Here is a 26,092-nt window from a genome sequence, read left to right on the forward strand (position 1 = left end):
CGTCTGAACTTTACTCATCACGTTCTTCTAAAAAATTTACTGATCACGTGGGATCAATGCTTTTGGTGTGGCTGCTGGCTATAATTCGAAAGACGGGAAAAGCAGTTTTCTTTAACCTAAACGCTAATTGATGCGGCTGCACTGTTTTGTGTTTACCGGCGCACCCACCATAGCCGTCTGATTCAATGAGCAGATTCTTGACGAGATTTTGCTCTTACGGGCTGGGCTTTTAAAAAAACCAGCTGGCCCGGACTGGTTCGGGCTCAGCCCGACATGCCAGCCTGCGACTCACCTGTGGCTGTAACATGGCCTCAAGCTCGTGGGCTGGCGTAGCATGGCACGGGCTGTTTAGCTCAGGCATGGAAGCATAACATCCACCCTAGGGTTCCTTGCTCCGTCGGCATCTCTGATTTTGGCGATGAGTTCCACTTAATCTATCGATCCAATTCCTCCTAGACCTCATGTTTCTGCTGGTTCTTGGGCTGATTAAGGGGATAGCTGGCCCATCTACCCGGCCTTGGTTCTGTAGAGACAGAGCTAGGGTTTTCGATCGCGAGATCTGTTTCTGTTTCGAGTTTTGACGGCGTGGAGGTGTGTTCTGCTCTTGATCATGGCGAGTTTCTCTACGTCTTCGGCGGCGTGGAAAGATGGTGAAGGGTTGGAAAGAGCTTTGGAGAAACTGGTGCTACGGGAGGGAGAACTTGACGACGTGGTCATTGATGAGGCCGAGGTGGCTACGCCGATGGCGCTAGAGACTCCCTGGTTAGCGCTCGCGAGGGTCCACACCACCAAGCCCTTTAGGGTCACAACGTTCAAAGAAAAGATGCGCATGATCTGGAACTTGTCGCAGGAACTAGAGATCCGGGAAGCAGGTGATAATCTTTTCCTTGTCAAGTTCTATTGCCTCGGCGACTGGAAGAAGGTCATGCACCAAGGTCCTTGGTTGTTTTGGGGATTCATGGTGGTGATGGCAAATTATGATGGCGTAGCAGACAAAGCATCTATTCCTCTCGATCGTGTGGCGGTCTGGGCACAGATCCACTCAATCCCTGAGCTTTACAGGAGGCAATCTGTCGTGGATCAGTTAGCAAGGAGGATCGGTAAAGTGCTTAGTGTGGAGATGAATCCGCCAAAATATTATGAGGGTGACTATGTCTAGGTTCGTGCTAGCATTGATGTCCGTGAGCCGGTAATTCGTGTTGTACCTCTTAGAACTCCATCCCATCGGAGTGCATGTTGCTGGATGTCAAGTATGAGAAACTAGGGTTTTTATGTGATGTTTGTGGTCTCTTTGGCCATGACCTGGAGGAGTGTGGTGATGGTGTGCACGAGGGGGAGGAATTGCAGTATGGCAAGTGGCTTCTTGCTACTCGTCGGGTCGTGGCTAGAACGTTCTCATTTGCACCACGCGCCCCTTCTGCAGGGCACCGAGGAGGGAGAAGTGCTGGCCGTGGAAGGGAGAATGTGTCGTTGAAGAGGTCATCTCAGGAGGCGGACCTTCTGAAAAATCGGTATGGTCGACTGGGGGGGGGAATAGGCGACTAACAAATTTTACTTTTACCTTTTCTTTTCTTAAAAGATACAAACACTTAATCCTAGGGTTTACTAAATTCTCTAAAGTGAATGCAACTCTAGTATGAAGTGCAATAGCCGAAGCAACAATATAGATAGCAAGAATGTAAAGGGGTGAAAATGATATCACACAAGAGACGAAAATTTTCACCAGAGTTCCACCGATTAGGGTAGATGTACGTCTTTGTTTGGAGGAGTGCTCTACCACAAAGGTAGAGGTGCCACAAAGGCTTACTCTATTCTCCTCTCACAATACCACGAAGGTGAGGTGAGCTCCACTAGTGGCTTCCTAGGGGGTGAAGTCCAAACACTTACAAACATGACCAGCGCTAGCTCCACAACTCAGTTGGAGGTTCCCAATCTAATCCCCAAGCTCCTCACACCAAGGGAGAGCTCAAGGCAACCGCTTCCGTCTAGGGCTCCCAAAGACCCAAGAGAAACGAAATCCACAAACGAAACAAGAGGAATCAACTTTTTGACTTGGGTGAAACCCTAGATCAAGATATTCTCCTCCAATCCTCAAACAATTAAGAATTGAGAGTGGCTAGGGAGGGAGATCTTGGAGATTTAAACTTTTGTGTTCTTGGGGAGAGAAATGGTGTTCTTGGCTGTTTGCTCACGCAGTTGGCTCGTTGGGGACGAAGGGGTATATAAATGGGGTCCCCAAAAATCGAGCCGTTAGACACAGACATGGGACAGGCCGAAACTTCCTATGTTGAGCCGTTCCGGCTAGCCAGAAGTTCCGAATAATCGCCGAAAATTCCACATATTCCGGATGCCCTAACCGAGAGCACCCGGAAGTTCGGGTGGAAGTTCACCCGGAACTTCCGCCGCCTGGGAACCTGGAATGGCCAGAACTGGGTTTTGAACTTGGGTTCTTCTGTCATCTTTCTGGGTAGGCCTTTTAATGGGTGCAATTTTGTGTAGATGTGTATGTGAAATTGATTCACCCGTTACCTTTCCTTGTGGATTCACTCTTAATAGTACGAATGTCCTACGACCGAAATCAACCAAAAAAGCCGCTAAACACCACTAAGCTTCTTTCATTTTAGAGGGTCCACGAATCGTCTTGTGCCAAGTTCTTTATAAAATCTGAAATGCTTAGCACACGATTATATAACATAACACGTTGTCATCACCACCAAAACCACTTAGGAGAGAAATGCCCTTTCACCTTCCTACGGAAGAAGATCTGAAGGACACGACGTCCAGCCCGGCAAAAGTGCACGTGGCCGGCCTTGATGGGGAGGGGAATAATTCTTAAGATAAGAAGAATTCGCTCGCCATGAAGAAATTGGATATGGATGGGGACATGTAGGATGATCCGAGTAATAGTGATGTTGATATGGGCAATGGCAAGTTAGGCGAGAAGCCGACGGTTCCTAATTTGGTTCCTCCACACCCCCGCAATATACAAAACCTAATGATAGCAAGCGTGTCAAGCAGACCTCGTCTCCCTCGAAGGTACAAGGTGAAAAAGCAGGATCGGCGGCCTCCTTGGAGGACCGTCAAGCGCAATGAGTATCATGAGTTGGAACTGTCATGGGATTGGCAACGACGTGATAGTTCGTGAGCTGCGCACTTTGGTGCGCCGGTTTGCCCCCTCGGTTCTCTGCCTACAAGAAACTCAAGTAGGGAGCTCGAGGGATAGGAATCTTGCTTTTACTCTTGGTTTTACTAATTCCTTTGCTTTTGGTAGTAGTGGTAGAAGTGGAGGGCTAGCTATGTACTGGAATAATGATATATCTATGGACTTGTTTCACTACTCGCAGCATCACATTGACATGCGTGCCCGTTCTGGTGATGGTGAGATGTGGCGGCTCACCTGTACCTATGGGGAAGCCAATGTCCGTGATAGGCATAAGACACGGGAACTCCTACGTTTTCTTAGAAGTGAATCTGATCTGCCATGGGTTTGCATAGGCGACTTTAATGAAGTTTTGTCCCAGGAAGAACATGTGGGTGTTGGTGAAAGAAATTCGGAACAGATGCCAGGCTTCCGTGAGGCAGTTGATCTTTGCGGTTTGTGTGACCTTGGCTTCAACGTAACCAGTTGGACTTTCGAGAAGAGGGTACGAGGTGGCTCATACACGAGAGTCCGCCTGGATCGTGCCCTTGCTTCCACAGAATGGTGGGCTTTGTTTCCTAATTTTGCGGCTGGTTTTCACCTGACAGCTGCCAAGTCGGACCACTGCCCTTTACTTCTCAGAATGTCCGAACCTCCTCATGGCACTCGGGAAAGGAAGGAACGGATTTTTCATTATGAGAAAATGTGGGAGACCCATGAAAATTTTAACAGTTTCGTGGCTAGCAAATGAAGGAGTGGGACTGATGTTGATCTTTACGAGAACTGCATGGGAAGTTACAATCGTTTGGGGAAGTGCTCGCTGCCTGGAATGATGAAGTTTTTGGAAGTGTTCGGAAAAAGACTCGAGAATTGTTGGCGAAACTTGAACGATTAAGAGCAATTCCGGGACGTGTTGGGCCGTCTGATGAAGAGCTTGCAATTGTTGACAAACTAACATCGTGGAATCAACGTGAGGAGATCATGTGGCGCCAGCGATCTAGGGTACAATGGCTGGCAGAGGACGATAGTAATACTCGTTTTTTTCACCAGAAGCGAGCGGGAGGAGGAAGAAGAACAGAATTGAGAGGATCTGGCTCCCGAATGGCGTGATCTCTAAAGACTTTCCGGTCATGGTTTCACACATAGAAGATTTCTACCGCACCCTGTACACATCGGAAGGGTTGTCTAGGATGGAGGAAGTCTTGTCATTTGTCCCTCGCAAGGTCTCGGCATCGATGAATGAACGGCTTGATCGTCCGTTTACGGCAACAGAAGTAAAACAACGTTATTCCAGATGTTTCCAACCAAAGCAACGGGGCCTGATGGCTTCCGGCACATTTTTTCCAACGTCATTGGGATCTGTGCGGTGATGAGGTGACGGAGGCGGTCCTGATATTTCTTAATGGCACTAATTGTATTAATTCCGAAAGTCCCAGGTGCAACTTCTCTTACTCAATTTCGTCCCATCAGTTTATGTAACATTGTTTTAAAAATTGTGTCTAAGGTCCAAGCGAATCACTTAAAGGAGATTCTGCCATAAATAATTTCGGAGGAGCAATCAGCTTTTGTTCCGGGTCGATTAATCACGGACAATATCATCACTGCTTATGAGTGCTTACATTTTATGAAGAAGAAGCGTTCCCGAGGGTCTCAGTACTCTGCCCTTAAGCTAGAAATGATGAAGGCCTATGACCGTGTTGAATGGCCGTACCTGCGGGCGATTATGTTTCGTTTGGGCTTCTCGGACCGGCGGGTTTCTTCTATTATGAAGGTGGTGACTTCGGTCTCTTTCTTAGTACTGTTTAAAGGCGAACGTTCGGGCCTATTCCAACCTTCCAGAGGTATCCACCAAGGCGATCCTATCTCGCCGTACTTGTTTTTGCTTGCAGCTGAAGGTTTGTCTTGCCTGTTAAGGAGTAGAGGAATTCGGAAAGTTTGTCGGGCATCATTGTGGCGCCCACAGCTCCCCTGATCAATCACCTTTTATTCGCAGACGACCGCCTGCTTTGTGCTAAAGCTAGTATGGATGGAGCTATGGAAATTACAGAAGTGCTTGATATATATTGCAATGCCTCGGGCCAGCGGGTTAACCGTCAGAAGAGTTCGATCCACTTTAGTAAAGGATGCCCCGCTGCTATTAGGGATTCTATGAAGGAAGCTCTTCGGGTGCCTAATGAATCACTTAGCGCCAAATATCTGGGCATGCCTACGGATGTTCGTAATTCAAAAAAACGGTGCATTCAAATACTTGATGGATCGCATGTGGGGTAAAGTCCAGGGATGGATGGAACACGTTCTCTCGACGGGCGGCAAGGAAGTTCTAATAAAATCTATTGCCCAGGCAGTCCCAACATACTCGATGGCATGTTTTAAAGTCCCACGTGGGTTTTGTCTGAAAATTAATTCCATGATCCGGAGCTTTTGGTGGGGTAGCAAGCAAGGCAAAAGGAAGACTCATTGGGTTTCCAGCTAGGATGTTATGTCTATGCCAAAGTACATGGGCGGGTTAGTGTTCCGATACATCGAGCTTTTCAATCTATCATTACTTGCTCACCAAGCTTGGCGAGTTTTGGTTAACCCTAACTCCCTAAGTGCAAGGATCCTTCGAGCGGTGTATTTTCTGTAGGGCTCGATGATGTCTGCAAGTTTGGGACATAGCCCGTGTCAAATCTGGCATGCCATTTGTGAAGGGCGTGGTCCGCTGAAGCTCGGGATTATCTGCCGCATCGGCGATGGGAGAATGATTGATATCTGGAGTGATAACTGGATCCCGAGGGACGAATGTCGCTTGCCGTATGTCTCTTTTAGTCTAGATCTGCCTGTCAAGGTTTCTGCGCATGCACTTTATTCAATGGATGTTGAGGCGATTCTGTCGATTCTTATAAGCACTGTCGACCATGGCGATTTTTGGGCTTGGCACTTTGAGAAATCTGGAGTGTTTAGCGTCAGATCATGCTTTGGCTGCTGGTTTCTACAAAGAAAACCAGCTGGTAGGACTGGCTAGAGGGCCGCCCGACATCTAGCTCCTTGAACACTTAGAAATCCAAGACGGAGCTGTGGAAGATTAAGGTCCCATCCAAGGTCAGAGTGTTCGCATGGAGACTTGGGCAGAGTTCTTTGCCCACTGGTGATGTACTCCATCATTAGCACATGTTGGGCACAGCTGTCTGTGCAATCTGTCACTCGGCAAATGACTCATGTCGTCACTCCTTTATAGACTGCACCATGGCGAGGTGTGTATGGGCACTAGAATATGAGCAACTGAGAGAGCACCTCTGTACCACTATCTGCCCCGACGCCCATGAATGGTTATTTCACTTGATAGACTCAACCTCTCTTATGCCGAGTTTGCACGTATCTTGTTAACTCTGTGGGCAATCTGGTCGGCTAGGCGCAAGGCGATCCATGAATCTATCTTCCAAAGTCCCCTATCTACCCATGTTTTCATTGACAAGTTGATTGCGGAGCTTCATGTGATGAGCGACAGGTCTCAGGCGCGAGTCAGTCCCCGGCCGGTGCCCTCCCTGGCACCGCCTCGCTGGCTGCCACCTCTGACAGGTATGTTTAAGATCAATGTCGATGGGGGTGTGGCAAGGACCAAGAACAAAGGAGCTGCGGCAGCTGTGTGCGGTGATGAGAAGGGGATATATCAAGGCTCCTCGGCTAGGGTTTTTAACTCTATCATCGATCCCGCGACGCTCGAAGCACTGGCATGTTGCGAAGCTTTGGCATTAGCCAAGGATATGAATATTCAGAAATTATGTGTGGCTTCGGATGCTAAAGAGGTGATCGATGGTCTTCTCCATGGAACTCTGTGCAGCTATAGTGCTATTCTTCGTGAGATTGCTATTCGTAGCAAAGACTTTCTAGATGTAGTTTTTATTCATGAAAGTAGAGTTTCAAACTTGGATGCTCATAGTCTTGTTAAGATCTCCTTGTCCCTTCAACACGGCCGGTTTACTTGGCTTTGTGAGCCATGGACCGATGCTTGTATCCCTTTATCGATTGATTAATAAAGGCCGTGTTTTTCGCTAAAAAAAGCTCAGGAACGGGAGGCCTGCCAGCCCGATGAGATTCAAAAAATTTACATGGAAGAGGGAAGGAGGGGGGAGCAGACTTGCTGCACCCTGAAGGAAACAGAGAGGGTTCGATGGAGGGCTGGCGGGCTATTTTAAGCCCGTTTCGCCTTGGAGACCTTTTTTCCGGTCTTTCAACATTTCCCACACTCAAACATGGCTAATCCCAACAACTCCCAATCGCCCTAGATGGATGGCAATGGGTAACCATTACCCGTGTACCCGACGGGTAAATCCCATTAGGGTACGGGTTTGGGCCAGAATGTTTACCCACGGGTACGTAAATGGAAAAAATTCCATACCCATCGGGTTGAGCGGGTATGGGTATGAGAATACATAACCCATACCGTGTACCCGTTTAACCCTTTAATAACTAGCATATGGGTGCGATATTGATAGAGAAGAGAGACGCACGATGTGCTGTAGTTTTTGTCATTATTTGTTGCCATTGTTAATGATACATTGTCTTTTTATGTGTTGTTGTGTTTACAATGTTCTATTGTAGTGTTGTTTATGACAAGATTACTCCGGGTTTTGAGAAATATGTTATTGGGTATGACTATTGCTCAAAATTTAACATGGGTATGTTTACCTGCGGGTACCCACCTATCCTCACAGGTAACGGGTATTGGAAAAAGTTGTACCTGTTGATGGGTATGGGTACGGGTAACAGGTAAGATCAAAAGGAATGAAAAAGAGTATGAGAAGTCACCACCGTACCTATACCCATGCGGGTGCCATCCCTAGCCTAGTACCCCTCCTCGGGACCATTGTACCATTGTTACTAGGCTCGCGGGCAGTGCTCGTAGGACTCAAGATACCCTAGAATTCTCGGAGCCGACACTATTTGAGATGTATACGCGTTAATGTAGTCATGTTTTATATAATGAAATTACTCGTTAATTTTTTAATCATGAAATTGATTAATATTCCAACACATATTTCGTACCAGTTGGAGGCATCCATCTAGGAAGCATATTTTCCGAGTAAAATCACAATGAATTTGTTTGCCTACTTACTCTATGAGCAGATCGTGATGGCTTGAGAATTGATCAAATTAATCACACCTATTTGAATCTTTGTTGGTGGAGTTAGTCACATTCTCCATATATCAATCATCAGACCTTCTATTTTCCCATTCTTGTGGTGCTGCGTCGAAGATCGGAGGAGAAGAAGGCCGGCTGTGGCTTTGTCGAGCCATGGCCTGCTGGGTGCGCGTGCACTGCAGGAGGAGAGGATGGCTGTCTGAGCACTTTCATGCCGCGCGCCGCCGCTAGCAGAAGAGAGCCGAGAAAATGGCGAATGGGGATTGGGAAGGACGACGGCGTACGATAGGTTTCTGGATCGGGACGGGGTCGGTCCGTCGGTTTAGGTTACGTAGGCATCCTCAACTGGGCCGAGAAGTTGTGCTGGGCTAGGCCTGTGTGGTTGACCGTATAGTCCAGACTCCAGAATACAGATTGGTCCACGTTATTTCCTGTAATCGGGCCGGGCCGGGTTTTTTTCGGCTGCAAATTAAAGCCCGAGCCCGGAAGGGAAGCCCGGCCTGTCCTGACCCGATTTTCGGGCCGGGTCATCCGGCCGGGCTGCCCATGCCCATGTATAAACTCGAATCCCCTCTCCATGGATTGGAGCTTGTGTTGTCTCGAAAATCTGAAGCTTCCCGCTGATGTTTTTCCTTTCCATTTTCCCAGTACGCAGCTCCATAGACGACTAAAACATTTGGATGCATTTTTTGGGGAAAGATTATTTGGTTCCGGTTCCCTGTTCCAAATGGTCACATGAACTCATGAAAAAGGTCTGCAGCAAGTTGTGCTGGAAGGCTCGTGTAAATAAGTTGATGGCGACCTAGGATTGTTTCTTTAACTAAACCAGTAGCTAGATTTAGAGGCAACATTATTAGAAAAAAAAAAGCTGGCGGTACCAAGTATTCCCTACATCCCGTATTAAGTGTCGTGCATGTGTATGTAAACAAAGTTACGACACTTAATATCGGACTCAGCGATCAGTAATATAAAAAGGACGATGAAAGACAAGAGTCCTTGCAGAGGAAAGAGACAGCCATCCTACCAAACATACACCACCAGTCGTCCAGCCTGTAGGAGTCCATAAATTAAACTGGAAACAAATCTGTACCCGAGAGCATCACCCACCCACCAAGGCACTAAGCAACAAGAACAACAATCATAGTCCAGAGTGGATGAATGGATTCCCTTGGACAAGTTGAAAGAAATTCTCCGCTTGTTTTTAGCAGGCCAGGAAACTAGTGAAAACAGAGCTAGCTGATGTTTCAGGGCAGTGCCAAGAAGGGGAGGAGAAGTATGGCAAGGGAGGCGGTCAGTTTCCTTGAAGGAAGCAAGCCGGCTGCGGCGGCGGTGCCGTCCATGCTGCTTGTCCCCGTCGTCGGACTTAGGCTGCCTCCCAGCCCGGTGCCGTTGAACCCGGGGCTCATCCCGGGGCTGAACGTGCCTCCTGTAGTCGTCCCGGTGCCCGTACTAGTTCCAGCGGCACTGCGTCAAGGAGAGAAAAACACACTTGTGTTATAGCAAATGGGTCATAATTTCGTAATGTTATACGGAGTACTTTTGTTTCCATGTATACTGCCTGTCATGTAATAGTGTTGGTTTATTGTTTAACTAACTCTATTATTGAAATCATAAGCTGCAGAGCATTTCTCATGCTAACATGGTGCATCATCCTCTCAGTTAAGTTCCCTTTTTGCCTTCAGAGATGACGCACATGCTAGAAGAAAATCTGTCTGGCACTCTGGCCTTTTTGGTTGCGATGCAACTATCAACCTAGTGTGGTGCCTCGTTTTTGTCCAAAACTGCAAGACACTGAAGTCAAGCAATTGGATTTTATTCTTTTTGAAAGGTTAGGACAAAGGATGGAAGCTGACTGCAAAGCTTGTGCTAGCTACCATGTACTGTACTGTACTTGTCTAGAGAAAGAACTGCATGCCCTCCATTTCAGATAGGTCGGGAATTTAAGTTTATATTCAGCTTGAAGGCACGGAAAGGGTTACATGCATCACTTTCGATGTTGCAACGAACTTGTCTCTGAAACTTTTTAAGTTGAAACAATGTTGTCCCGCAACTGTACTGTATATATGATCTGAGACCACTTGTTTGGGTAAGTTATCGCATCAATTAATCAAGTTGAAGGCAGACTAATATTCCAATTTGCTCTTGGTTTACTAGCTAGTGTCGGTGGACCATGCATGATTAATTAATATCCCTTGTTCGCGGTGCATGTTGTATTACTTTCGGGAGTAAATTTCAGAAATCCACAGGTTTTGGGGTTAGGGTTTCACGGAGACACAAGTTTTGAGGTTTGCAACAGAAAACTACACGTTTTGAGCCTAATTGTTTCCGAAAACCCAAATCACCCGGATTAGACATTTTGACAGCGAAACCGGCGGATATGGCCCACTAATAAGTCTCCGTGAAACCCTATCACCAAAACCTGTGGTTTTCTGAAATTTACTCTAGTTTCTGAGAATCAATTTGACTAAATTTGCACCATGGATCAATTCACAATCAAGCAAGTGCTGTTGCAAGGAGACGCCGGAAATCTTGGGCCAACCGCGTGGGTACCTACCTCGACAGGCCTGACCGTCCAGACGCAGACGCTACTACAAGTTACTACTCCCTCTGTTACATAATTCTTGTCGAAATATTACATGTGTCTAGATTTTTTTAGGAATATATACATCTATTTTTTTATAATTTTAAGACAAGAATTATGGAACAGAGGTAGCACAAGTTACTGCAGTAGCAAGGAGGTTCGTGGAATCAAATGTACCTGGCACTGGAAGGGAAAGTGCATCCAGAGAAACCTGCAAGAGCAAGAAGGGGCACATATATAGCACGTGAGAAAGAACATGAGTGATCCCGGCGACGAGCTAGCAAGTAAATGGACATGACATGGACGTACTAGGGTCGGTGGAGGATAGGGAGGCGGCGCCGGTGAAGTCGCAGGTGGCGCCGGAGGACCTGTACTTCTGGAAGTAGCTGTTGACGGCCCAGGAGCAGTGGGAGGCGACGTCGTTGGGGTTGTAGCAGGCCCCGTCCTGCTGGATCGCCGTGCAGTCCGCGCCTTGTCCGCATGAGTAGTCGATCGCCTTCTGCAGCACCGCCGTCGACTCCTCCGATCGGCACACGCAGAAATCTGCTACGCCTGGAAAATTAAAGAGCCAAGCTTGATTGATAATCTGAGAAAGGCTAAGAAGAAGTTTGGGGAGGAGCGTGTGTCTGCTGCTTATTTAGGCAAGCTGGATTTTGCTGGGTTGAGGAAACAGAAGTAAAGAATGGAAGGAAAAGCATTTGGGCAAAAAAGGAGGAAGTTGTTTGGAACGATGAGCTCTTTTGGTGACGGCAAGACAAAAACTGGGTGAGATGGACTGAGAAATGCTAATGCTGAAAGCTGAGAGAGAAAGAGAGAGAAAAAGGAAGAAACCTGAAGCAACAAGAGCGGGTGACAAGAGGAGCACAGCCGCCACCAGCATCATTGCATCCTCCATCAAGAAGCAGAATGAATAACCAAGAAGAAGAGGAAGCAGATGGATGCTACTGGCTGGAAGTAGAGCCACAACAAAAGAGCTCAAGCAGCCAGGAGAAGTATCAATTGATTCTCCTATCGAGCTCTGGATAGGTAGGCGGTCACCGTCGTCAGTTCTGGGCGAGGTGGCTGCGTCTACCTGCGAGGGAGTTTAATCAAGAGGGCGAACGTAGTGTACTTGGTCTGCGTAATTGCATACCGAACGCCCAAAGAGCCCCAAACCTGGCTGGCGGTGGCTACAGGACAATGAACAATCGTGGGTGCAGGGGTAGAAGTAGCAGGTCAATAAAATTGTAGTTTGGTGCGGTGCTTTTCGTCGGTTAGATCGATCCGTCGCGATGTTGTTTTCCTTCCTTCTTTTTTCATCTTCTCTACTGCTTTTTCAAGTAACACATGAGACAGATAGAAGCTGGTGTGGATCTGATCGTGCTGACATGGCAGGGGTTCGATTTTCCCAATGCTGTTTGTTCGTCTTCTCAGTCTCTTCTCATCCCACCTCGGTCCAACAACGGTCGAATCGATCTGATCCTCGTGGAAGAGGCCAACCAAGCCGGATCCGTCCTCATATCATACCTAAAAGTTTGTTAATAAAACAAAATCTACAATTAAACGGAGATCTTGCACTAAATGTTTTTTTTCCTGTAGTCTTGATTTAAAGCATCTCCAAAGTGATCCTCCAAAGATATAATGACATCCCAAAATGACAAAATATTCTTTTATCTGACTAGTCCCTCCAAATTAGCCCCAAATTTGGGAGGAGCGGACAACCCACAGACAAACTGTCCTTTGTCCGTCCAGTCCGAGGCACACCAACAGATCCTTTGTGCCCTCCTCTTCGGTTTGTAGGAATTTTAGAGGATTTTTGCTGGACTTCAAACCTTAGGAATTTTTTTTATGTGTAGTATTTGTTGCTGACCAAATTTCTAAGGATTGTTTTCAAATTGACCCAACTCCTAAGGATTCTACGCATTGGGCGAGAGCTCATTTAAAATTCCTAAGGATCGAAGTATATATGCCATCTCAATTCTCTATTTTTCCTATTCCTGTTCGTAGGATTCCTACGAACCAGATAGGCCCTCGATCCCATTCAACCTCTCGATCCCATCTCCGTCCATCTCCCTACTCTCTTTCTCTCCTGCCGACCTCTGGCGTTGTGCAAACACCCCCCCCCCCTCTCGCGCCGCACGGCCTTGCGCCCTCGCCCATCCTGACTCTGGCAACTAGTACCCTGCGGAGGAGCCGCACGTCGAAGGCTGGGAAGGCTGCGAGATCGAAGGCGGTGATTGATTTTGGATCAAGACGAATATGTTGTGGCGGCACCGGAAGAGGAGAAGGTGCGGGAAGTAGAGACGAAAGGTGAGGGAGGTTTGCTTTCTCTGCTTGATTTGTTCCATTGTTGAATTGCTTGGAGCGAGTTTATGATTTGAGTTGTGTGTTCATGCATAGGAAACAGCAACGGGGATGGATTAGTTTATGATTCAAGTTTTCCGGTTGATTGTGAAACTTCACTATCAATTTAAGATTCAAGTTACACGCCCTGTATTTTAGAAAAGAGGGAACATGTTACATCAAAAACTCGAAAGACTATCGTAGGATAAAACTAAACCAGATCGGATTATCCGGCTAAATTCGGATCCGAGTGTACAAGATATGGTATAGAGAAATGTCTACCCGGTCAGATTTGAATTCGGATATCGGATATCTCATTCGGATACGATACAAGATACGGTATAACCATAATCCGACGGATAACGGATTATCTGAATTTTAGTCGGATTATCCAACATTAAACATTCGGATCCGTGTTTCAGGCAAAATTCGTTAAATGGCTAAAGTTGGGTATTATCTGTACTGCTAACGGGCCTAAGGCCCATACGTGCTGGTTTGCTAAGGCCTAACCTAGACACAGCCAGGCAGCCAGCCACCGTGCCCATACACGCAACTCTCTCCGTCTCGTTCTCTCCCAGGCGCTCCTCCTGTCGGTAGGCGGCGCCGCCGCCTCTGGTACCTCACGCCCGTGGCGGCGCGGCGGCCCGCCGGTTGCCGGCACGCGTTGCAGCAACGAACGCGACCAGGCCTGGTGACGACCGCGACCGGAACACCTCGACCACGCCCCACTTCCACGACCACGCCCCTCCTTGGTAAGTTCTGCCCCTCTCTTTGCTACCAGCAAGCCAAATAGGAGTTCTTTCTGTCAAGCTGAAGCTCGTGAGAAGGGGGGTTGCAAGAAAAGGGGGTTCTTTGAAGTAGTAGTTTCTGGACTATCTACCTTGTATGTGCTGTGTGAATGCATGTTGACTGTTGCATGCTGGCACATGTTGCTGAATGTTTGATGTACTGTGTGCGTGAAAACACGGCAATTTATTTTAGATATGTTAGCTGGCGCTAATCAGTATGGTAATGAAACATCTCTAACCAACTTCTCCAATATACAACAGAACGACGTAGCGTTCAAACGGAATTTTACTTAGCAAGAGGCTCGGTGGTTGCCCAAAATCGGGAGTGACGGTGTGCAAGGAAGACGGGGATCTAGAGGAAGGGTAAACCAAGGAACTCACCGTGAATCGAAAGAGCCTGTCAGGTTTGGTGGCCACCGACAAAGTGGGTTGTCGCCGACGTAGATCTGCAGAGAACCCAAAGAAACGACAAAGAGGGCCGTCACTCTGGTGGCAAGGTAGGTAGCGGTGGCGATGTCGTCGGAGAAGGGAGACGTGGGTAGGAAAAAGGTCAGCGTTGTCGGAGAGTATTGCCTCGGCGAAGACAAGAGCGACCAGAGCAGCAAGATCGGCGCCTGGGTGGGAATGAGATAGGGTACCGGGAGGCGCACGGAGTCGGACAGGGCAGGTCGTAAGGGCAACTCCAGCAGGTTCCTTGGTTTACCCTTCCTCTAGGTCCCCGTCTTCCTTGCACACTATCACTCCCGATTTTAGGCAACCACTGAGCGTCTTGCTAACTGAAATTCCGTTTGAACGCTAGGTTGTTCTGTTGTATATTGGAGAAGTTGGTTATTTTAGTTTCAATCTCCTTGCGATCGCAAGATGTTTCATTACCATACTGATTAGCGTCGGCTAACATATTTAAGATACAATTCCTGTGTTTTCAGCTTACATTATTTCAGTTTAGCATGAACATTATACAAAAGAAATTTTCATGTCTGTGCCCATGTAACATACGCCCCCCGTTTATAAATTCTTGTCATGGTTTTAGTTCAAATTTGCACTAAAACCACGACAAGAATTTAGGAACGGAGTAGATAACAGTTATGACTATATTTACCATAGGCGTTAGAGTTGCTTGCACGGGCAATTCTGCTTGTTTGACTAACAAGATGAATAAGGCAGCCTTACTTTGTAGGTCATTTATTAAATGTTGGTTGATGACAAATGAATGTGCTGAAAATCTAATGGGGGAGACGTGCCCACCTGCTCTCTCCTGTGTGGCGCGCTTTGAGATTTGGGCGAATCAATCCAGCGGTTGTGTTCTCCTATCTCGATACTTCTTCCTCCCGCATCGCCGTAGCGCAGCAGTAGCAGGCTGCAGCGGCGTTGGAGGAGGGGCGACGGAGCAGCCCCTGGGCGGGGAGGCGAGTGGATTGCTGCTGGGGCTGGGCGGCAGATGGAGCCTGCATCAGGCCCGGACGCGATGGACTCGTGGATGGCGGAGGGAGCCCGTGTCAGGCCCAGCCATGACGGACTCGTGGGCGGTGACGGGACCGCGATGGCGCTGCGGCGGAGTAGCGTTGGGCTGCAGCGGCGTTGGGGGAGGCACGGCGGTGGCCTTCCTGCAGCAGCCCGCCGCGGCGCCGGTGGCCTTCCTGCAGCCTGTCGACTTGCCGCCCGCTCGTCCCCTATGCCAATGGGATGTGCCGCCACAGATGACCAATGCCAGTACCGTGTCCAATACCCCGACGGCTCTACCTTGGCCAGCACATACATCTTCGACATGCTTACGCTCAACCCGGCCAAGCCTGCCGCTGCCATCAGTGAGTTCCGGTTCGGTTGCACCCACATGTTAAAGAGACCCTAAGCGCTTCAGCAGCAAGACTGCTGGGATCATGGCGCTCGGACGCGGCACCATGACAAGGAGCAACATCAGGTCGTGTCGATGCCGCCATGGCGGAGAAGTCGGTACCTCCGCATGAGCGTTCGTGTAGGAGGAGCCACCATTTGCTTCCTACACGTGTAGAATGCCCACATATCCTGGTAGTCAGACACAAATAGGCCCCCTTCTTTTCGGCTGGAGCTTCTTTGGAAGCCAGCTTCAGCTGAATTTCTAGCAGGAGCTGCTGCCCAGAGAAGCCCCAGAAACTGTTATAGCCCCTTCTTTTCGGCTTCTGCAATTTCAGTTTCTAACAGAGAAGAGAGAAAAGACCATCGATGTGTTCATCCATTGCCAAGGTGCTACCAAAGTTGTTCCATCCAAAATTATTAATCTAATTCTCTGAACAGCCATGAATCAACAATAAAAATTATCCCATGAACCAAACAACAATTAACATCAACATATTGAGCTTGAATCTTGGTAGTTTATTAGGGTTAACCAAACAACAATCAGAAATTGTGCCAATAAAACACAACACTAAAAAACAACATCAATCAGAAATCATGGAAGGAACACACGGGAACAACGACGAGCAGAGGAGGTCGGCCAGGCGGAGTTTGGCCGCGGGGATATGAGGGAAGGAGGATGGTGACGGAGATCTTGGCTTTAGCTGCAGGTTGCGGTGCTGTAGACTTCATCTGGAGATGGGAAGAGGAGGGGGGGGGGGGGGGGAGGGAGGAACGCCTAGCGGGCGACGAGCTCCGGGGAGAGGGGAAGATGTGCAGGTGTCGGATCCAGTGGGGATGGGGAGGCGGTGCGGACGGAGGTGATGGGGAGGAGGGCGGCTGGTGGAGGGGATGGGGATGAGGGCGGCCAGCGGAGGGATGGAGGGGATGTGTAGGGGGGCGGCGCAGACGGAGATGAGGAGGAGGGCGGCGCTGCCTGGAACGAGGAACGAATGTGAGGTCTGGGGGCTGAGAGAGCGAACCGTTTTCTTTACGGGATGGAGGCGGTGGCAATCTAGCCGTAAATTCGGTGTGCTCCATTTGCACTACGAGAAGCTGCAGCTTGGAAAAAATGCTCTCAAGAAGTTTTCCCTTCTTTTCAGTTTGTGGCTTCCTGGGACCCATAAGCTGTCTAGAAGCTGAAAAAAAGGGGGCCATAAGCTGGCTAACCTAGTGATATTTGTTGGAAATCAGCCCAAACTCACACGCAAGCAACAACGATGATCAGCTAGCAAGCTGATTGATTCCGGCCAGACATGCACGTACAACAACAACGCTATGCAAATCGATTAGCAAAGCCGAGCAGCAATATTCACGCCAGGCCACACACGCACGGGAAAGCGATTGTTTTGGATGGCTACAGGTATGTATCGTACCTGTGTTTCTTTTTTTCTATTTTCTGGGATTGAAAGTTACAGGGGCCCCTTACACGTATAAATGCACGGCAAGGTGCAGTCCGACTCAAAAACTAACTGAATACAAAACCAACTCCTAGACCGACTAGAACTAGAACTAGACATGAACCAGAAATAAACTCCTATATGGATTGATCTTAACTTACAATATTAACCTGGTAAACAAGTGACTATAACCTGGTAACCAAGTGATTTTAACCTGGTAAAACAATTAACGGGAATATAACCTGGTAACCAAGTGACATTAACCTGGTAACCAAGTGACTATAACCTGGTAACCAAGTGATATTTAACCTGGTAAACAAGTGACTATAATCTGGTAACTAAGTGATATTAACATGGTATAAACAAGGGACCATAACCTGGTAAACAAGCGAGAGTCTTTATGTAGGTGCACGTTTGTGCTCAGCAAACTGGTAACCAAATGATATTAACATGGTAAACACGTGATATTAACCTGGTAAACAAACGTGATATTCAACATGGTAATCACGTGGCCATAATGTGGTAAACAAGTGATTTAATATGTTAATCATGTGGTCATAATCTGGTAAAACATTTTCAAACGGGAAAATCATGTTTGATTTAGATAGACGGACAGACACTGCACACATCACCCCATGGTTCACTCCATGAATGTGTTGGCTGATGATTAACGAGGACATAATGCATCAAGCAATATAAAAGTGTGTGCTTGTGCTAGCTGGGTTTGTTCTTTTGACTAAAACTGCTCTTCTGCCACAGATTACACTGGCTAAACCTGAAAAAGGAAATGATTTTTTTGTAAGGGTGCGGTCTCCTGAACTCCTATAGATTTGGTACTCCTTCATAATGACCGATCAATACACGCTCGTAGGACCTTGTTTTGCCGTGTGGCTGAACATCTACCCTTCAAAGAACCGTAGTAATTGCTTAATGTCATACGATTTCCACATCAGATTGATCATAGCAACTAGTTGTAATGCAGTAATGCTTTGGACCACTTGACTGTGAGTTTATCACAAGGAAATATTTTCCATTCCCCAGTATCATGTGCACTAACTTGTTATAAGCCTACTTGTTAATCAAATTGATCATTTCTTTCTTTCATCAAATAGATTATGCAACTCCTAACGTATATCTCATCCAAATTATTTTGTATGTGGAACATGGAAACTGTTCTAGATGAACTATGGTCTGCTTAAATCTTTTTTATTCTTCTCTGTTTACCATCTTTACACAATTCAAATTACAGTGACAGTTGAAGATAGGAGTAGTTATGCTATTTATACTTTCACTAATCATGAATAATCAGCATATGTTTGACCATCTGTAATTATAGACACTTTGGTTTCAGTCTTTTGGTTGTATCTGAATCCTATTTATATTCTACAAGGTGTAGAAGGCATTCCGTTTCCTTGGGTTCTGTGGTTTGCTCGTTAAGAATGGAAAATGGATTTCCTGGTGAAGTTCTCAAGGCCGTTTTCCCTCTACTGGATGGTAAAGACTTAGTCTTTTGCATGCTTGTATGCCGCCAATGGCATGAAATTGCAAAGGATGACTACTTCTGGAAATGCATCTGCTCACGGAAATGGCCTTCCATCTGCAAGCAGCCTCCCTCTGGCACAAACTTCCAAAACCTTTATTTAACGTTCTCCAATCCACGGAAGACAAAGCACCTTCCTGTACCAAAGCTCAATTTCGAGGATCTGGTATTTTACATTGACATGTGGCATGAGGGATCACTGATCTTCTCTCAAGCAGTTTCAGGTTGCATTCTTCGAGCTGGTCTACAGAACACACCTCGGGGGATTCCAGATATACTTGTAGAACATCTGAAAGCCGCAGACTGCATCCTGATGATGGAAGTCAAACCCAAGCTGACAGTACCTACGGGGCCAGCCATCACCGTGTCTGTTCTTGCCCACCGCAAGGATACGGACAAGATGACTTGTATTATTAATACGTCGGCTTTTGATTACATTGACAGCAATGCAGCACGTGCATTGGCATACGAATATCTCAGGTTTTCACCCAGGTACCCGTTCATATCAGACATCCGAGCATGGATGTCCTTGCTTTTCCTGTATAAAGGAACAAGCTCCATAGAGGTATTTGGTATTGAATTAGATTTTTGTGATGCGGCAAGATCGGAGAGTGAGATCCTGTGGCTCCTAGACATGCTTGATTGGAAATAGAAGCTACATCTTTCGTTGTGATTTGAGACTTTGAGGTTTGTAATGTAAAGAATGTTCACGATATTTCCTGTTGTACAGCATACATGCAACCGAACTATATATTGCGCTTTTAAAATGTTGGAATAAAATGGGGGAGGTGCTTCACTTTACCGGCCATCTGATTCGAATTATATCTTGATCTCATATGCCCAGATGACAATCTAGCTTTTGAATCTCAAATATACAGATTTCTCTCCATCTTTCTAATTAGAAATAAGTCCATTTTACCCCTTGAACTTATCGCAAAGTACAAAAATACCTTGAACTCTGAAACCGGGTATTTTACCTCCCCGAACTTTCAAAACCGTGCACCCAATCCCCCCCCCCCCTCCCTCTACATGTATCCGGCGGTTTCGCAGTGTTGAAGGTGGTTTTGATCCGTTGACTACCATGGTGGCGTTGTCACATGGCACAAGCCGTTGATGTATCCTCCTCCCCGAGCTCGACTCCATATTCTCAAGATGCTTGGCGGCAGCACCGGCACGAGCGGAGATGTCGTTGTCCACGGGCATCGCGGCGAGGGCCTTCACCTCCCGATCAGCGCAATCAAGACCCACCTCCAGAGTCCAGACTGGCGCCACCTCCCGCGGCTCGTGGCAGGTCTTCCTCGAGAGGGGCGAGCGAGAGGGAGGCACAGAGGGACGGCGTGCAAGGGAGAAGGGGAGGGTGGTGCGGAGAGAGAAGAGGAAGGTGAGGAGGAAGATGCTTGGCGGCAGCAGCGGTGAAGCAGACCAGTTTCCCTCTCGCCCCTGCCCGATTCTCTTCTGCAGGGGTCGATTCCATCTCTTTCCCGCTGATCCTAAAGAAAGGAACATAATCAAAATCAGAGCGCAAAGACAGAGAGCAAATGATATCGAACATCAGAAAAGAAAGGAAGAGCTTACCTCATAGAGCATCGACCTAGTAGAGGATCCGGAGGTCCACGACATTTTAGATTCGCCGGCGACAGCGGTACTGACTGTAAGCAGCTGCTGTGAGCTTCGGGGTCGATGTGGAGGGAGAGAAATGAGCAAGAAGCGCGACGGATTTGACAAGGAAGCTGGCCGGCGGGACAGATTGGACTGCGGGTGGTGGCGGCGACGGACTAGGTTGCTGTTGGGTTCGCCGTTGGGTTCGCCGTAGCAGAACTCAGGATAGAAGAGAGTGAGAAAAGATTCGCTTGATAGCATGACAGTTAAATGGGTCAAAACCACCTTCAACACCGTGAAACAGCCTCAAAACAGGCAGAGGGGGGGTCGGGTGCACGGTTTTGAAAGTTCGGGGGTTAAATACCCGGTTTCAGAGAGCAAATGGACTTATTTCTTCTAATTATACTCATCTCATGAAGTTCGTTTTGAAGTTGTGTAGGTGTGACAATTGTATAAGAGCATCTAAGACTGGTTTTACGTCAGTTACAAAGCCTTAGCCTTGTTCTTCCCGTCTCTCTCTCTCTCTCATTCCTCCTTCCCCACGACACTTTTTTGAAGGTAAAAGATTGTAGAAAAAATACCTACAGCCATATATTAAAAGAACTATACAGTTATGAATGCAGAACTATCTAAAGTTCTGAATCCATGCAGTCATGGAAGAGTAATTCTTTCTTTTAACCCTATGAAATACAAGATTGAGTTCCTCTTTGAAGATTTGTCTACATCTATATAAGCTTGGAGTTCTCCCATTGAAGATGAAGTCATTCCTAGTTTTTCAGATGCTCCAGGCATCAAGGATTGTGAGTTCCATATGAAAAGGTACTTTGAGACAATTCTTCGGCTGATCGATGTTCACATGCACATTGGGTTTAGGATCAAAACTTGGACATAAGTATTTCCAGCACGCTGTTGCAAATGGGCAGTGGAAGAACAGGTGATCCCTAGTTTCTGGCTTTCTGTCTCCACACATAACACAGTCATAAGAAGGGAGGTGAAAGTGAGCATTGCCCTTGTGTTAAGATTGTTGATGAGTAAAATCCAGAAAAAGAATTTGTGTTTGAGCTGACAGCAAGATGCCCAGAGCAATTGAAAATCTGGTGGTAAGTCCAGGTGATTGAATTGAGCTCTGTAGGCTTCGGCAGGAATGAAGTGGTCCTTATTCCAGGTATAAGTCCAAATATCATGCTCCTCTGTAATCTGAATATTTGCCATCAGGTTTTGGAGAAGAATAAACTGGTCATATGCATTTACTGAAAGAGGCAACACAAAATGTGAGTTCGGGCTGTCAGATTGAAGTATCTGATGCACCGAGGCATCCTTATTGAGCGCATATGAGAATAGGTGTGGCCATCTGTTGTCCAGTCTGAAACCAGCCCAATTATCAGTATAGAGGATGGTGGATGCACCATTTTGAATGTTGACCACTGTGAACTGTTTATAGATGTCAATCAGTTTGAAAATATCATTCCATCAGAATGAGGCTGAGATCTTTTGATGAGGAGGAAGTCCAGAAGCATAATGTCTCTCCCACACCAGGTTAACCCATGGGATGTCACATATTTTTTAGAATTTTTGGAGGTTTTTCATTAGCATAGCCTTGTTCTGATAATTAATATTGATCACTCCAAGCCCCCCTTCATCTTTAGGCCTGCATCATCTTCGAAGCTGCGAGTGGGGGTTTTTTCTTGGTGAGGTCCTGTCCTCTTCATAGACAGTGATGTCTGAATTTATCTATTTGCTCAATCACCCCTTTTGGCAGAAGAAATGTGCTCATGTAGTAGGATGGCAAGGCAGAAAGCATGGAGTTTACCATTTGAAGTTTTCCTCCATAACTGAGCATGCTTGAGAAGCATGTGAGTCTGCTTTCAATTCTTTTAAAGAGAGGGAGGTAGTCCTGAACCTTAGGCTTGCAGACTCCAAGGGGCAGTCCTAGGTATGTGAAAGGCAAAGAGTCAATCCAGCAGCCTAGGAACTCCGACAGCATCTGATCAAAAGGCTGATCAATATTTAGAGGAATCAGATTGGATTTGTGGAAGTTCACCCTCAATCCAGTCGCTATGTGAAATTTGTGTAAGAGCTCAGTCATGAACTGTATCTGGTGAAGATCAGCAGGCATAATAATCAGGGTATCATCTGCATACTAAATAATAGGGAATTCAGCTTCAGTAGAGACTTGGATTGGTAGAATGAGCTGGTGTTGTTGCAAGCCAATGTTGATGCAAGTTTGAAGAGTATCAGCTATCATAACAAAGAGAAGTGGTGACAGTGGATCACCTTGTCTGAGCCCTCTCTTGCAGTGGATAAGTTTACGAGGTACACCATTAAGCAACACCTGAGATGTGGCAGTAGATAGAATCAGCAGTAGATAGAATCATATTAATCCAGTTGCACCACTTTTGTCCGAAACCCATACATTGTAACATATGCAGAATAGCACCATGTTCCACCATGTTAAAAGCCTTTTCAAAATCAAGTTTCAGTAGTACAATTTCCTTCTTGGATTTCTGGCAGGCATGCAGGTATTCATGAGCCCAGGCCAGGCAGTCTTGAATAGTTTTAGATTTGATAAATTCATACTGATTTTTATGAATCAGTTCTGTGATCACCGTTTGATGCCTGTTGGCCAACAGTATGGTAATGATTTTGAGCGTGCAATTTAGAAGGTATATAGGTCTGAACTCATTGACACTTTCAACATTATCAGTCTTAGGGATGAGAGTGCTGAAGCAGTTGTTGATGCTGGCCAGTGAGATATTCCCATGATGAAATTGGTTGCAGAGCTCATAAAAGTCCTGCTTGATGGTGCTCCAACTTCTCTTGTTGAAATTAGTATTAAAGCCATCAGGACCAGGGGATTTGTCAAAGTGGAGATCTTTGATGACCTGGTCAATTTCTTCCACTCTAAAGGGGTCCTCCAGGAAAGAAAGATCCTGGTGATGTCAAAGTTCAAGTCATCCGAATGCCCCTTAGCAGTGCCCAACCTGTTCTTGAAAGCTTGCCTGAAGAGAGCAGTTTTCCCTTCATGTTCATATTCTAGTGAGCCATCTGCCCTTTTAATACAAGCAATTTTGTTTCTTCTGTGCTGAATGGTAGCCAGTGAGTGAAAGAACTTGGAACTTTCGCCCCCCCCCCCCGCTTAACCCATTTGATCTTGCCTCTTTGTTTCCAGAGGATTTTCTGTTCATTTAGTTTTTGTGCTAAAAGCTCTTTACACTTGCTTCTGAACTGTCTTTCATGAGCTGCCAGATATCTGTTATCTTCAATACCATCAAAGAGAGTGATGACATCATTTCAATCCTCAATAAAAGAATCAATATCAGACTGAAGTTTAGTCCATTTTCTCACCGAGTACCGCAGAGTTTTTAATCTAGCTGTAATTCTCTTAGCATAATCAGTAATATGCTGATGCTTTTGCGAGGCATCAACAACAATTTGATCAAAGCCCGGTTTGGTCATCCAAATATTTTCAAATCTGAAAACCTGCAATTTGGGGATCTTGGTGCCAATTTTAATAACATAAGGCACATGGTCCGATGTGTCTTGGCCAGTGGATATGCTTCAGAATTAGAATAGCTCAGGGTCCAGCTAAGAGAGGTGAAGCACCAATCTAGTTTTTCAAGCAGAGGTGATTGTTGCATGTTGCTCCACGTATATTTTCTTCCTTTAAGTGGGATCTCAACCCAACCAAGATTACTAATAACCTCATTGAACTGCATCATTTCATTGTAGTTACCACTAGGTGAATTTCTGTCATCCGGTGAGTGGATAAAATTAAAATCTCCCACTGTCAACCAGTTGTGCTCTCCAGCATATCAATATCATTCAACCAAGCTCGAAACTCAAGCTTATTATCATCACAAGGACCATATAAGTTTGTGAGAACCCATTCTTAACCAGATGACCGACAAGTGAAATTTATCGACATGGAGAATTCATTCATGAACAACTCTCCCTCAAACATAACACCATTCCAAATCACTAAGAGACCTCCAGATCTTCCAATAGATGTAAGGAACATAAATTTGTTTAAGCGTCTGTGTCGCACCAGTGGCACCCGGGGTACCACCGCTGCACGACGCGTGGGTCGCATCGCTTGGTCCCTGGGAGGATCGCACCCCGGGCGGCAACGTGCAAGCTGCCCGGCAAGCTACCAGCTCGGCAGGGCTAGTGGGGCTTCGGGGAATAATCCCGCCTGGGCGCTTCTCGGGAGGTAACTTGCCGAGAGGAGGCGTTCCCGGGCGCAGGTTCCTGCTGCGAAGGCAGGGCCGAGCAAACAGAGCAGCAGCGCCACGTGGGCACGCGGCAGGCGCCCAGTGTGCAGGGTCGCCAGGACGAGGAGTATAGCGCAAGACACATTTAATGAGCCGATCGGAGGGGGGTTATCCGTCTAGTCAGGCAAACAGTGGCTGCCCAGAGCTAGTTTATAGGGTATTAGACCCCTAGTCGCGGGCTGGCGCTCTTGCATGTCTGCCAGCGCACCGAGGAGGAGCTGCCCAAGCTCCCTGCTCGCCACTTGTAATCCATGCACCGTGGCACCAGTGGTATCCCCTTGGTTATAAAAGGAGGACTCCCGCCAACGGTCAAGGGGTTCGGTTTTTCGGGGGACTAAGTCACAATTCACTACTAGCACTAGCCTAGAGTAGCAAGGAGCACTTAGCAAAAAAGAGAGCACCCGGGGACCCTTCGCCCGGCAACTTGTAAACACTCAATCTTTTGATAATACGAGCTCAGACAAACAGGACGTAGGGTTTTACACCTCCGGGTGGCCCGAACCTGGGTAAAGCGTGCGTGCATGTGTTCATAGCATTTTTGCAGGCCACGCATCGGCCCTGCCGGCGATCGCCGGAGCGATCCCCGTCGCCCTCTGCCGAACCTAAAAGGGGGTGCCCGCACACCCCCGGTGTCAAAGCCCCGTGCTGTGACATCTGGCGTGCCAGGTAGGGGGCGCGTGAGGAGAGCTCGCCGGTGACCGCCGGCGTCGACGTCTACACCAACATAGGCCTCGTCTTCCTCGACGACAGAGCCAGCCACCATGCCCCCCAAGAGGGCTGGTGACTCGAGGATCGACCCGCGTGCGGCCCCAGTGGCGCACACGCGGTCGCACGATGTGCCACGTGCGTCGCAGGAGCAGGGTGATCTTGAGCCTGCCCGAGCGCCGTAGCCACCGTCGCAGCTGCCGCCACCGCCGCCTCCTCGACCATCGGCTGACAACCGGCCGAGAGGACCACCGGCTCCCAACGCCAGAGCCAGCCGTGCGAGCGGCTACAACACCGCCCACGCCCTGCAGCGGGCCGACCCGTAGGCCGACGAACCGCAGCAGCGGCAGCAGCCGCACGAGGAGCACAGAGCATCACGGGCGACATCGACCGGCTCGCGCCCGACTCATCCAAGGGCGTCCGGGGATAGAGTGGAGGGCAGCTGCTCGGGAAATCGGCAGCCTGCCGCGCAAACCCAGGCGGAGGCCATCATCGCTTCGCGTGTCATGGTGCGCGACGAGCCGCCCCAGGGCACGCCGGTGCACGAGGCTTGGAGTGCGGAGCTAGAGGCGCTCCTGGCACTCGCCGCCCCGCAGCCTCGGCTAGCTCAAGCCGGGGATAGAACGCGGGACGCGAAGGTGCGCCTCGCGTCTCGGGGCAGGGGGAGAACCCTCCCCCGCAGGGAGAGCCGGGAGATGGGGGCCCTGAGGGGTCCTCGGACTCGTCACCTACCGTTGTGCTGGGAGACGCGCGTGG

At 47.8% G+C, this 26,092-nt stretch overlaps 2 protein-coding genes across 4 annotated transcripts; one reads left to right on the forward strand and one right to left on the reverse strand.

The window, feature by feature from the left end:
- Positions 1–9,207: 9,207 nt before the first annotated feature.
- Positions 9,208–11,969, reverse strand: LOC100836526 (PLASMODESMATA CALLOSE-BINDING PROTEIN 2). The gene is made up of 4 exons (XM_003562339.4): positions 11,674–11,969; positions 11,152–11,394; positions 11,020–11,053; positions 9,208–9,725 (listed from the first exon to the last, which is right to left on the reverse strand). The coding sequence occupies exons 1-4, from the start codon at positions 11,735–11,737 to the stop codon at positions 9,506–9,508; spliced, it is 561 nt and encodes a 186-aa protein (XP_003562387.1). The 5' UTR covers positions 11,738–11,969; the 3' UTR covers positions 9,208–9,505.
- A 1,141-nt stretch (positions 11,970–13,110) lies between these two features.
- Positions 13,111–19,562, forward strand: LOC100836838 (F-box protein At5g39250). Of its 3 annotated transcripts, none has more exons than XM_024457308.1 (2): positions 13,111–13,131; positions 18,612–19,562. In XM_024457308.1, exon 2 carries the CDS (start codon positions 18,661–18,663, stop codon positions 19,411–19,413), a length of 753 nt encoding a protein of 250 aa, XP_024313076.1. In that variant the 5' UTR covers positions 13,111–13,131; positions 18,612–18,660; the 3' UTR covers positions 19,414–19,562. The 3 variants fall into 3 exon arrangements, with proteins under 3 accessions (XP_024313076.1, XP_010233461.1, XP_003562388.1); XM_010235159.3 differs by lacking the exon at positions 13,111–13,131 and adding an exon at positions 13,679–13,916; XM_003562340.4 differs by lacking the exon at positions 13,111–13,131 and adding an exon at positions 13,679–13,916 and having other exon boundaries at positions 18,618–19,562.
- The last annotated feature ends 6,530 nt before the right edge of the window (positions 19,563–26,092 follow it).

This window comes from Brachypodium distachyon, chromosome 1, assembly GCF_000005505.3.
Source record: "Brachypodium distachyon strain Bd21 chromosome 1, Brachypodium_distachyon_v3.0, whole genome shotgun sequence".
In the NCBI taxonomy this organism is placed as follows: Eukaryota; Viridiplantae; Streptophyta; class Magnoliopsida; order Poales; family Poaceae; genus Brachypodium; species Brachypodium distachyon.

Bases quoted from the DNA above. Each gene is read 5' to 3' on its own strand.
- LOC100836526 (XM_003562339.4), bottom strand. From the start codon at position 11,737: ATGGAGGATGCAATGATGCTGGTGGCGGCTGTGCTCCTCTTGTCACCC. The intron at 11,054-11,151 runs GTACGTCCATGT...TTGCTCTTGCAG, and splicing joins CCTATCCTCCACCGACCCTA to GTTTCTCTGGATGCACTTTC. The intron at 9,726-11,019 runs GTACATTTGATT...TCCTTGACGCAG, and splicing joins ACTTTCCCTTCCAGTGCCAG to TGCCGCTGGAACTAGTACGG.
- LOC100836838 (XM_024457308.1), top strand. From the start codon at position 18,661: ATGGAAAATGGATTTCCTGGTGAAGTTCTCAAGGCCGTTTTCCCTCTA.